This window comes from Mustela putorius, unplaced genomic scaffold (assembly GCF_011764305.1).
Source record: "Mustela putorius furo isolate JIRA1106 unplaced genomic scaffold, ASM1176430v1.1 tig00000765_pilon_pilon_pilon, whole genome shotgun sequence".
NCBI classification, from domain to species: domain Eukaryota; kingdom Metazoa; phylum Chordata; class Mammalia; order Carnivora; family Mustelidae; genus Mustela; species Mustela putorius.
The window spans coordinates 86,565-99,547 of NW_025421470.1; the positions used below are offsets into that span (position 1 = coordinate 86,565).

General features: G+C 57.3%; 1 protein-coding gene across 2 annotated transcripts; it reads left to right on the forward strand.

Annotated features, from left to right (window-relative positions):
- The first annotated feature begins 443 nt into the window (after nucleotides 1-443).
- Nucleotides 444-6,673, forward strand: S100B (S100 calcium binding protein B). 2 transcript variants are annotated; one of them, XM_004780261.3, is made up of 3 exons: nucleotides 444-600; nucleotides 2,852-3,031; nucleotides 5,540-6,673. In XM_004780261.3, exons 2-3 carry the CDS (start codon nucleotides 2,894-2,896, stop codon nucleotides 5,678-5,680), a joined length of 279 nt encoding a protein of 92 aa, XP_004780318.1. In that variant the 5' UTR covers nucleotides 444-600; nucleotides 2,852-2,893; the 3' UTR covers nucleotides 5,681-6,673. The 2 variants fall into 2 exon arrangements, with proteins under 2 accessions (XP_004780318.1, XP_004780317.1); XM_004780260.3 differs by having other exon boundaries at nucleotides 466-600; nucleotides 2,856-3,031.
- Nucleotides 6,674-12,983: the final 6,310 nt, after the last annotated feature.

The following is a 12,983-nucleotide window of genomic DNA, read 5'->3' on the forward strand; positions in this document are numbered from 1 at the left end:
GAGTCAGGAGATGGGCCCAGCATGGGGGGCGGGCCGGGGTGCGGGTGTGCGCCTCGCAGAGGGGGCCGTTCAGGGGGCGGTGAGGGAGGCCGTGCAGGGACGGGCTGGGGGCCGCGCGCGGGGTGGTGCAGAGGCCCCCCGGGAAGCAGCCCGCGGCCCCCAGGCCCCTGCTCAGCCTGGACTTGGAAGCACTGCAGTCTTGGTCTTGGCTGAGCATGTGCTTTGTTTGCATCAAGGACGGGCTCAGTCCCCCCCACCCCCGGCCTCGCCTTCACTTCGATCTTCATGTATAATTAAAGCCGCCCAGAAAGCTGACGCCCGGCTTCCTGCCCCCTAGGACTCTCTTCCTTGGCCGGAGTGTGGGCTTGGCTCCCGAGCCAGGCCCCGGGTGGCCGCGAGCTCAATGCGGCCCTGTGTGCAGGCCTGGCCGCCCGCCGCCCCCAGCCGCACCGCCCCTCCCCGCGCCTCCCCCTTGGCTGTGGGCCCCGCAGTGCCGCACCCGCCGGGCCGGGCCAGGAAGGGATAAGAGGCCGACCCGCGGCCGCCGGGCCACTCGGGAGCACAGCCGGCAGGGACACGGAGCAGCCCGCAGCCGCTGATGTGAGGACCCTCGGGGACAACCTGCTCTTTTCTTTGGGGGGCAGGAAGGAGGGCTGGGAACAAGGTGGCGGCTCCCCAGGCCCCTGAGGCCTGCTGGTGCGGCTCACGTCCCGCCTTGTGGGCGTGACCCCGGCTGGCCCAGTGGGACTTCAGACCCCAGTGGGCTGCGGTCCCCACTCAGAGCCCACTGGGACGTGGCCTCAGGGGGCTTCCGGGCCCCCCCGGGAGACTGAAGCAGCCCGAGCTCAGCCAGCCCCACTCCAAAGACGAACGTTTTCTCTCCCCGCAGCTCCTGTCCAGACCCAGGGTTTGCCGCCAGGGTCCCGGGGCCTGGACCACCCAGAAGTCCGAGCACAGCTGGGAGGGCTTGGCGGGGAGGTGACAAAGCGGGTCAGAGAAACCGGGGTTCGGTGCGTTTAAACTTGCCACTGGGAGGTAGGGCCCCTTCCCGCGTCCCGGGGATGCGTCCTTGGGCACTCAGAGCCCAGGAGCCTCTTGGTTTCCACGCAGAGAGATTAAGGCAGGACTGAGAGGCTGACTGGCCCAGGAGTAACGTTCAGGGAACTAAGCAGAAAGGAAATACAGATGTTTGATTCTGCTTCTCTTAGAAGATAAGCTTTAAAGCAGGGAAGAATTTAAAAGGAAAAACATTTTAATTAATTTCAGTGTGGTTATGAAGAAAGTCACATTACATGGAGCTTTTGGACATGGAATATATGTTTTATGCTTTTCCTTTAAAAAAAATCCCACTAGTCATACTTTATGGAAAAATAAGTCAGCCTCTCCTTCCCCAAATGATCACAGACTTTGAGAAACATCCGAATAATGCAAATGTTCCTTGGGTTTTTTGTTTTGTTTCCAAAACACAAAATCAATAATTGAAAACCTGGGTGCAAAGGCTGAGAACGAATAAACATTAAAGATTTTCTTTTAACGTTAAAGATTTTAATCCATCTGACTTGTTCCGTCCATGTGTGATAAATCCGATTTTTAGGGATTGAAGAGCAAAGCAAAGGGTACTGATTATTAGGTGACTGTAGCAGAGGTCAGGTCAAGACAAAAATCCACAATGCTTTCTCCTCTGAGAAATCAGAGGTAAAAAATATCAGAAATGAGGTGTTAACTATTTCCTCCAATATATTGTTTAGATACAAGTGATGTATCCGACATGGGGGTGATTTTTCAACGAGATGTAGTTTCGTAACTACTTTCAGCTGAGCTCACGGACGGGCGCTCAAGGCCGGCGGTCGCTGGACGTCTCTGGCTGTCTCAGTTTTGTGGAGCAGCTGACGGGCTGTCCTTTGTAAAACGTTCCCAAGTCCCAGGATGAAACAGATATTTCCTGTTTTCGGGCCGCGGTCAGAGGTCCGGCGGAGGGGACAGCAGGAAGCTGAGTGACCCTGGGGCCCCGCAGGGCGCGCTGGAGGCTGGGAGACCGCAAGGGGCCGGCCGGCTCAGCCTCCTGCTGCTCCGTCCGTCCTGCCCCCGGACCAGCCCGGCCCCGCAGCCTGCGGTACCTTGTTGTCTCCGGTGGGTCATCTTCGACCTGTCACTGAGATGCTGCTCTGCGTTTAAGAATATCTGTGGCATTTCTGCCGTATTTGTTTCTCGTTCGATTTCCAGCGGTTTCCGGTTGTGTTGCTCACACCCATCAAAGAAGAATCCCTTAAGGGTTTGTATTTAACACACGTTGTTGACATATTATTTCAAAGGAAAGCAAGTTCCTGCATTTTACGAACCTTCGAATCTTGAAGAAGGACCTGCACTTTTCTTGCTAAACTTACTCTGAATATGTGTGTGCTGCTTCGTGAGTTTACCAACAGGATTTTCCTCCTCTGTGGGCCAGTTGTTCACTGGCTCGGCTCACAGGAGCACCATTGATTTCTGCTCCTTTCCTTCCTGGTCACCTTACTTGGTTCTAGTCGATTCTAACGTCTGGCGGTCGGCGCTTTGCTCCCTGCTCTCTGTCCCCTCCTCTTGGAGCCCGGTAGGGCAGAGCGTGGCCTACCGGGGAGGAAGCAGGAATCGGCCCCCAGACCCCCTCACGGCGCCGCCCCGTCTTCCTGCTGAAGTCCCCCGTGGGCCAAACCCGCACCGAAGCCGGGCACGTGGGCACGTGGGACGAAGGGAGGGAGGGCGGAGAACGGGGAAGCGGCCCCGGCCGGAGGGGGATGAGCCGAGGCCCGTCTGGCCCCCTCCTCTGGGCGGAATTCTGTAGAGCTAACGCTCAACTGTTCTGTGTACGAACAAGGCAGAAAGCACCAGAGGGCATCTTTCCTTTGTGGACCCCGCGATGTCTGAGCTGGAGAAGGCCATGGTGAGTCTCATCGACGTCTTCCATCAGTACTCCGGAAGGGAGGGCGACAAGCACAAGCTGAAGAAATCCGAACTCAAGGAGCTCATCAACGGTGAGCTCCCCCACTTTTTAGAGGTGAGTCTCGCTTTTTAAAATCCAGTTTATCCGATCTCCGTCCACTCATAAAACCACTGTGCGCTTTCTCTTCTGGGCTGCCTGAAGGTGGTTCTGCTGTAGGCTGGTTCTCCACACGTGTTTGTGCAACTGAATCCCCATTTTATTTTTTTTAAGATTTTATTTATTTGACAGACAGAGATCACAAGTAGGCAGAGAGAGAGGAGGAAACAGGTTCCCCGCCGAGCAGAGAGCCCGATGTGGGGCTCGATCCCAGGACTCTGAGATCATGACCTGAGCCGGAGGCTGAGGCTTAACCCACTGAGCAACCGGCGCCCCAGTGAACCCCCATGTTAGAGGCAGGCTCAGATGGCCCCGTTCTCATTTTCATGCTTGGTGTATCGTAGCAGCAGCCAGGAGAAACTGCTGTCTCCAAGGCTAAAGCACAGGCTGCAGGTAATGCTGACTTCCGGACAGATGGGGAGGTTCCAGCAGTGATGAGGAAAATGTCGTCATGACGTGCCTGGCCAGTGCACACATGAGAAAGGGTCAGAAGTGAGCTCTGGTCCGGGAGGGCTGTGCCCGCACTAGCTGCACAATCAGTGCCTCCAGACGCCGTTCACTCAGCACGTGGTCACTGAGGGCGTCCCGTGTTCACCGGGGAGACGCAGGCCCAAGGACACGGCCCCGGCTTCTGGGACACCCGGCCTGGTGCGCGGACGGCCACAGCCACCCCCGTCCCCACTGCCCTCAGGTCAGCCTTTGCACTGCGCCCCGTCTGGTGCCCTTGAGGCCATGGGCTGCAGTCCAGCTGGTCGCTGACCTTCCCTTAGTGGCCAGAACCCAGGCCACACACAGGAAACGGCCAGACCACAAATCAGGGCGCCAGGGTCTGACGAAGCGCTAATTCCGGGAACGGTGCCAGGACACCCGGTGTGGCCCCGCGGCCCGGGCCGTGGAGCCGCCCTCCTGAGCCAGACTGGCGGCAGCACCCCGGGGTTCCGGCAGCGAGGCAGCGCCCGCCGTCTGCAGGGCCGCCTGGGGGGCTCCTGTCCGCACCCCGACCCACACACGCCGTCACTGCGAGCCCCGGGACGCACCAGCAGGCTCGCGGGGGTGGGCGTCTCTGGGGCTGACTCTGGGGTTTTCTCAGGCATTCGGGTTCTCGAGCCACGGCCCCCCTGTGCGCTCGGTTCCCCGCCCGCCCACGTTCTAACCTAACGGCCCGAACTCGCAGCTTCTTCTGCAGACGAGGGTGGTTCTAGAGTGAAGGGAGACAGAGTTTGTCAAGCCCTGAACCGACAGGGACAGCCCAACAAGCAACGATCAGTAATTAGTGATGACGAAGTTATTACAAAATAATGTAAATTACATAAAACAATCACTCATCACAAACTGTTGGTTTGAAAACAGGGAAAGCTTAGCATGTGGGAACCACAATTTATAAAAGACAAATAACTCGTGGTAAGTGGATCGAGGTATCATCAACATCAGCTGACCTGGTTTTATTGGGGTAATTTCGGTTTGGGGGTGAATCTATAACGTAATCGAAACAGCGTCCCTCCCGTCCGTCTTAGCAGATGTCTCCAGGTCCCACAGCCCCGCTGGAATCTGTCCTGCACGTATGCTCTCTTCAAGGTGGCTTGTGGACGTGCCCCCGACTGCTTCGGGCCAAGCTCTCTGGCCCCGCGGCTGATTCCCTGTAGCCTGCACGTAGGCTGTCCGTGCAAGTTTGGTGCCAGTTCTTCCCACTGCGCCTAAAGCCCTGCCCCGTGTCTGCCCCCGGGACCGGTAACCCCATTGGCTCAGCAGCAGTGACAGTCAGCAGGGCCGGCAGGAAAGTCCCCTGACACCCAGAAAGCAACTCGAGGGGCAGAAAGAACACAGCACTTCACAAATTTAGGGTCTGTTCGCAAGAGTCACTCCAGGAAAAAACCCCATTTTTGTAGGTTTTCTTGTTTTTGTTTTTTCTGATAGAGATCACAGGTAGGCAGAGAGGCAGGCAGAGAGAGAGGAGGAAGCAAGCTTCCCATCAAACAGGAAGCCCAATACGGGGCTCGATCCCACGACCCTGAGATCATGACCTGAGCTGAAGGCAGATGCTTAACCCACTGAGCCATTCAGGTGCCCCCCAAAACCCACTTTTGAAACATGAAAACCCACTGAAAACTTTCATTCCACTCCCAGAAGCAGTGAAACACGTAGGGGAACCAAAATTTCATGTTTTCTTCCAAGATGTTTGCTCACAATGCGTTCTGGCGTCTGGACGGCATCCGCTCTCCGGGCGTTTCTGGATTGAGGCACAGTGAGAGCGAGCGGCAGGTTGTTGTTCCGTTTCATCTTAGGACCTACGGGTGGAACCGACACTCGGACCCCCAGAGGCTAAAGACCTTTCTGGTATTTCAGGGCATCTTCTATCTTAACTTGCTTCTGGCACAAATTATGAAAGCCAGCCAACGATTAATCGTGTCTCGAAGGCCCTAAAGTTCAACTAAACACAAGCTGGGCAGCTTCTCTTCTATCTCGTAGGAAGTCAAGGAGCAGGAGGTCGTGGACAAAGTCATGGAAGCCCTGGACAGTGACGGAGACGGCGAGTGTGACTTCCAGGAGTTTATGGTCTTTGTCGCCATGGTTACCACCGCCTGCCACGAGTTCTTTGCGCGCGAGTGAGCGGCAGAGCAGTGGCTGGGACAGGGGCGAGGGTCACGCAGGAAGCAGAGAGTGGGGCTCGCCGCTAGTAGGAACGGAGCTTTCCCGCCGCACTGTAGCTAATTAGGAAGCTTGACTTGCTCGGTCAACGAGCAGCTGACAACCTCTTCCCACGGCTGCCTCTGGCCCCGTCCTTCTTCTGCTCCGCTCGGCACACGCGTCCGCCGACGGGGGCGTGGGACCCGGGCCATCCTCGTTCTGGGAAGCGTGTGCTCGGCCGCCGTCATGGCTGTGGAGAGCCCTAACCCAGGCCTGCCACGCTGCCCCCAGAAATGCTCTGGGCACGTGTGCTTCCTGGAGTCAGAAAGACAAGGCTTTGCCCTTAAACCGGTTTACCCTCCGTGCAAATGAACCCTCAGGGCGTGAGGGGGTCCGACAGGCCACCTGCTCCTCCGACAGTGCGGCCGCAGGCTGGTCCCCTTCCCCGCGGGGAGCTGTGGGTCCTGAGCACACACCGTCGCTCACCGAGCTGCAGGACGCCGGTGTCTCACGACCGTGAAGTACCGACGCTTTGGTTCTCGCCGGGGCTGAGGATCAGAGTCCCGCTCTCTGCGGACTCTCTGCGCGGCTCCACCTGCCGCCGCGGGCTGTGTGGCCGGGACGGTGCGCCTCTCTGCAGACAGGCTCCCCTCCCGCGGCCTCCGGTCTGGGAAGGGCCCTGGCCCTGCTGCGTGTGTGCAGAGGCTGGGCCTGCCCACGGCGGTTGGCAAGGTCGGTGCACGTGGCGAGCTGAGCTGTGGGCTGGGTACCCACGAATTCAAATAAATCAGTTTCAAATAATTCACATCATCAACTTATAAATATGAACAGTCGCATCCCAGGAAAGCCCCATGAACCTTATCCACCCCCTTCTGCTGCTGCTGCTTTTAAGTGCACAGACTTGGAAACTCCTACGCCGGGCGGTTGCTTGTATTCGCATTAAATAAAGAACGCGGTGATCTCGTGGCGGTGACAGTTCTCGTGGCGGTGACAGTTCTCGAGGCGGTGACAGTTCTCGAGGCCGGGACAGAAACCAGAGCCAAACACCCGCCAGCCTGGGAGGAGGAGCAGAGGGACCCCCGCCGCCGCCTCGCTCTCCTGCGCCTTCCCTGCGCGGGACGAGGGACACTGGGATGGGGGCGTGGTGAGCAGGGCTGGGGTGTGAAGGGACATGCACAGATGGGGCAGAGTGGCGAGCCGGGGCCCAGAGCGGCGGGGGCGGGGAAGGGGCGGGGAAGGGGGCGGGGAAGGGGCGGGAGGAGCTGGGAGTGAGGCGGGCGAAGGGGTGGGGGGCGGGGGGCGAGAAGAGGTGGAGGGAGGAGGGGTCAGGGTGAGGAAGGGGTGGGGCGGGAGGTGCGGGCGGAGGAAGGCGGCTGAGGGCTGGGCGGCCCCGGGACCGCCACCGGCCACCGGCTCCGCACAACTTCCAGCCCGCTTGGCCCCCCGAGCCCCCCCCCCCGGGCCTCATCAGCCGGACGCCGGGGAGGGGCGGGTCACGGGTCACGGGTCACGGGTCACGGGGACGGGGACGGGGGGGTCCCGGGCGCAGGCGGCGGGGCGGGGCGCGTGGAGCTGGGGACGGAGGCCAGCACCCAGGGACCCTCTCCAGGGACCCCCCGGCCTGCGCACGGCCCACGGCGGGGCTCCTGCGGGCTCGGCAGGTTTCCCCCCCACACGCCCGGGGCCCCCGCGTGTCCCGCCGTCCCCCGGGAGATGCGACCTTGAAACCGAAACAGCCGGTCGAGGGCGGCCGCGATCCGATGGGAAGGGCCGGGAAGGGCGGTCCGGGCCGCAGCGGGTCCCGCGGCGGCCGCACAGGGAGGGGAGGGGCGGGGCGGGGCGGGGGCGGGGCGGGGCGGGGGCGGGGCGCGGCGGGGCGGCCCCTGGGGGAGGGTCCGCAGCCGCGGGTCCGCGTGGGGTGGGGAGGGCCGGGCAGGGGTGGAGAGGAGCTGGGGGAGCACAGGGGGGCCCGGCCTGCGGGGAGGGCCGGGAGGAGAGGGGAGCCCGCTCGGGGCAGCGTCCGGCTCTCCGTGGCCGCAGAGGACGGCGCCCCCCACGGCCAGCGGCGGCCCGAGCCCCGGCCTGCGGCTCCCTTGCCGGCCGCCGACCAAGCAGCTCAAGGGGACTCGGCTCGGGCCTGTCCCCCTGGCCCAGACCACACAGGAACCAGCTGCACTGGACTGGCCCCCGGAAGGCTGCCAGGGCAGCCGTGGAATGTGCCGCGGATCCCGCACCCAGGGGTGCTCCTTCACCCCAAAGAGGGAAGCGGGGCCGCAGGGATCCTGGGGGCCTTCTGTTGTAAGAGGCCCGTGAGCCTCCTCTGGCCTCTGCTCGGTGCGACCCGTCTTGCCCCACAGGCCGTGTCTGGTGCTGTGAATGGCCACTTAGGGTCCCCACACAGAGGGCAGCACGTCTGACGACCCAGGAGCTGACCCAGGCATCCCCAGCTGGGCAGGGCGAGCCCTGGGCAGGGGGGGAGGGTGACGAGGCGGGAAATCAGCTCCTGACTTCAGCCGGGAGCAAAAGCCACTCACCCGGGCCTCAAGGAAGGGAGCTCCGCATCTTAACCGACCTCTGTCCTCTCCCGGGGTTGCTTTTCACAAGGCACCGTGCAGCCACATGCGATTTCCTGTGCCCCCCGGGTCCCCGGGCTCGACCCACAGTGGCCAGAGAGTCTGTCTCTGACAGGGCAGAAACCCTGGGGCCAAGCCTGGGACCCTATTTGTGACGAGTACTGGGCGCTTCTGGGGCTGCTGGGGGCCCATCCTCCACCCTCGGGACCACAAGCGTCCCGGCGGACACCAAGGCCCCTGCCCACAGTCCTGGCGAGACGATCGCCAGGCTTCTCTGCTACGGAGAGGAGGGGTCCTCACGTCATGTCCTGGGGTGGTGTGGGGCGCACCCCTTCCCAGCTCGCGCAGGAACAGGAGCTGTGGGAAGGCCACGGAGTCCCTGAGCACTGGCCCTGCCCAGGGAGCAGGCTGCGGTGGGTGCGGGCAGAGCCGGGGCTGAGGCTGAGGCGGGGACCTCCTCGAGAGCACAGCCCTAGGCCCCCGGGTGTTTCCGAAGACCCCACCCCCACCTCCAGGGCCCCTTGTAACAGGGGGGCCCCTGGAGTACCTCTGCCGGGGGCTGGGGTGGGGCGGGGGCGGGGAGACCGTCCGGGAGGGGCAGGGGTGGGCACCAGGGAGGGAGTCCTGGGCTCCGGCCTCCCAGCACAACCTGCCCCCCTAAGGAGCTTGTGCGACACCACAGCCTGGTTCCCAGGTCAGGGCCGGGGCCGGGGTGGTGGGGAGGCTGCTTGAGCAAGAACTTAGGTGATTTTTGTCTTCAGAAAGTTAGGAAAGACCAGATTAGTAAAATAGCGCTATCAGGGGCGCCTGGGTGGCTCAGTGGGTGAAGCCTCTGTCTTCGGCTCAGGTCCTGATCCCAGGGTCACAGGAACGAGCCCCTCATTGGGCTCTCTGCTCAGCGGGGAGCCTGCTTCCCCCTCTCCCTCTGCCTGCCTCTCTGCCTGTTTGTGATCTCTGTTGAATAAATAAATCTTTAAAAAAAAAAAAAGCCCTATCAGCCTTAGAGGTCCTTCTAGAATTGTGCTTTCTTCCTGGTACCGTGGGCCTCCTGAGAGCAGAGGAAGGCGGGGGAGAACTCAGCATCCCCAGAGCTTGAGGGCCCCGAGCTCCAGACCGCAGCTGCCTCCCTTAGGAAAGGCTGTTGGCTGGTGTGTGGGTCTAACCCACGGGGGTCCCCACCTCCTCTTCTGGTGGCCGCACTTTGTGTGACACCCTGATGAACAAACAGTCCTGATTCAGGCGGAGGCAACCGCTCCTTCACCATTATGCATGATGTTAGCTGGGGGCTGTCGGTGCCCTTTCTCCTGGGAAGCGACTTCTACTCCAGGAGTGCGGGGTGCCCCCGGCCAATCTTCTGCGTTTGTTGAGAATGATCATGCAGTTTGGGTTTTCACTCTGTTGGTACAGTATGTTACCTTGACTGAGTCTCAGATGTCAGGACAGCTTTGCATTCCTGGGGTTGATTCCACGTGGTTATGGTATATGATTGTTTCGTAGCTTTCTGTATGTTGATGGGTTTTATTTGCTTTTTTCCCCAACTCCCTCCACACTATTTATTTTGAGGATTTTTTCTGTCCATGTTTGTAAGAGACCCTGGCCTTTCGTTTTCCGGTCTTTGTAGTCTTTGGTTTGGGATCAGGTAATACTGGCCTCCTCTATTTCCAGGAAGGTTTTGCGAAGAACTGGTATTAAACTGTCATCAGATGTTTGGTGGATTTCAGCAGTGAAGCCATCTGGGTGGGCGGTTTTTCAATTATCCGTTATCTTTACTTGCTGGGTCTGTTCAGATTGTCCCCTTCTTAAGTCAGGGTTTGTCATTTGTGTCTTTCTAGGAATCTGTCCACTCATCTAGTTTACTGCCATACCATTATTTATAGTATTCCTTTAGAATATTGCTTATTTCTAGAAGGTCGGTAGTACTCTCTTTTGTTCTGATCCTAGCAACTTGAGTCTTTTATTTCTTCTCAGTCAACCTAAGTTTTGTCAGTTTTGAAAGAACCAGTTGTTTCTTGGATTTTGTTACTTGTTTATTATTATTATTATATTAAGAGATGTATTTATTTTTTAAAGACTTGATTTATTTGAGAGAGAGAGAGCAGGAGAGAGAGAGAAGCAGGCTCCCTACCAAGCAGGGATCCCACCGTGGGACTTGATCCCAGGACCCTCGGATCATCACCTGAGTCAAAGGCAGACACTCAGCGACGGAGTCACCCCAGCGCCCTACCTGTTGCTTGTTTGTAAACTTCCACTTTTATTATTTCCTTTCTTCTTCCTGCTTTCAGCCTAGTTTGCTCTCCTTTTCGCAGTGTCTTTAGGTAGAAAGTTATTGATTTGAGACCTTCTTTCTTAATGAATGTAGGCATCAATGACTATGAATGTGCTTCTAGGCATTGCTTTAGCTGCATCCCATACATTCTGATATGTTGTCCTCGTTTTCATTCATCTCGAAGTATTTTATTTCCCTTTTCATTTCTCCTTTGATGCTTTGGTTATTTAGGGATGTGTCAGTTTCAATTTTTTTTCCTGCTGATCCTCATTTTGTTCCACAGTAGTCAAAGATCATACTTTGTGTGATTTTTTAGCTTCTTAAAATTGACCAAGGTTTGTTTTACAGCCAGCGTATGGCCTAGCCTAGAGAATTTTCATGCGCACTTGAGGAGGATTCATATTCTGTTGCTCCTGAATGGAGTGTCTTGTACACGCCTATGTCCAGCGGATTTCTACTGCTGTTCAGGTCTGTGTCCCTGTGGGTCGTCTGCCCGGTTATTCTATTCCACAGAGAGAAAACGGGGCACTGAAGTCTTCAATTACCACTCCTTCCTTTGCTTCCCTCGGTCTCTGCTCTGTGTATTTTGGTGATCTATTATGGCTAGGTGCGTATATTTTTATAATTATTAGGCCTTCCTGAGGAATTGTTTTGTCATTATAAAATGTCCCTCTTTATCTCTTCCAGCAATTTTTGTGTGTGTGTTAGACTCTATTTTATCTGATATTAGCTTTGCCACTTCATCCATCATGTAGTTGCTATCAGCAAGAATTGCCTATTTCCATTATTTTACTTTCAGTCTGCTACGGTCTTTGAATTAAAGCATGTGGTGGACATGCCATGGTTTGGGCAGGACCCTAGTCTCTTCCACTGACCACACCTGCTGCTGCTAGGCTCCTGCAAGGCCAGCTGATTGCTGCACTGTTTTCAACAAGGCTGAGGTGGGGGACGTGTGGACAGCTCTAGAGCCTAACTCGACCCAATGTGGGATTCACTGAGAAAACAGCACCCAAGTTCAGTGTTTGGGATTTATCGTAACCCCAGAAGGGCTCTTGCCCACAGTCTCTCTTCCCGGTTCTGCAAATTTGCTGGCCAGCCTATGGTTCGGCCAGTACCTTCACTGAATCTCTGAATCTCTTTCCAGTGGCCTTCGCCATAACTCCTACATTTTTAAAAAGTGCCCTTGTGGGTCCCTGGGTGGCTCAGTCACTTAGCATCTGCCTTCGGCTCAAGTCATGATCCCTGGGTCCTGGGATAGAGCCCCGCATTGGTCTCTCTGCTCGGCAGGAAGCCTGTTTCTCCCTCTCCCACTCCCCTTGCTTGGGTTCCCTCTCTTGCTGTGTCTCTGTCAAATAAATAAATGAAATCTTTAAAAACAAAAGTGCCCTTATGCTCAAACTTCTCCAGGCCCTGAAGCTCTTGCTGTGGGTTCCTTTGGGGAGAGCCGAGGAGCTACCTGTCCTGTAGCCTGCCTCCCCCAGCAGGCAAGGGTTCTAGACCCAGGAGTGGGAGCAATGGCCCATTTCTGAGGGACAGACCCATTCTCAGAGCTCGGTGATCAGATGGGGGCAGTCCTATCCTCGGGTCTTCTCAGCTTGCCTCTCCCCGCGTGGAGCCAGGAGCTTCTGAGCTGGCCCAGGAGGACCAGGCTCCTGCCTCAGTGGCTTCTCATCCAAATCAGAGGCTCCATTCCAGGAGGAGAGATCATGGTTATGCTGATGGTCCCAGTAGACTCACTTTGAAACAAATCAGCTATATTCATAATCTGAAATTAAGCAAAAGTAAACATACTTTGCATAAAATAACTAGAACATTTAAAAAACAACCTTAATTGGGGCGCCTGGGTGGCTCAGTGGGTTAAGCCTCTGCCTTCGGCTCAGGTCATGATCTCAGGGTCCTGGGATCGAGTCCCGCATCGGGCTCTCTGCTCAGCGGGGACCCTGCTTCCCTCTCTCTCTCTGCTCCTCGCCCTCTCGTTCCCCCCCCCCCCGCCCTCCGGTTCATGCTATCTCTGTGTCTCCCTCTCAAATAAATAAATAAAAATCTTAAAACCCTAAATTAAAGCAAACAGTATCAAGATGCAAATGACCTACTAGACATGGTATGGACTGTATATGCGGACGTTATAATTCTTAATATAAAATGGCTCCTACAAATTAACCAAAAAAACTTTGAGCACAAAGTCAACAGATCTGAACAGAATGAATCAAATGAGAAATCACAACGACACATGAAAACGTATTTAACATGACCAGCCGTGCCACTTATTTGACTATCAGTTTTGGCAAGGACTCCTTTTAGTGTCGGCCAAGGGTCCGTGGCCCTTGCTGGGAAGAGGCCACCCACATGGGCTTTCAGACGGGGATGAGCTCTGCCCTGGTCACTCTCCCTGCCGGAACCTCGTCGGAGACCGCGGCTGCCACTGTGGACAGCGGGTACTCGGTGC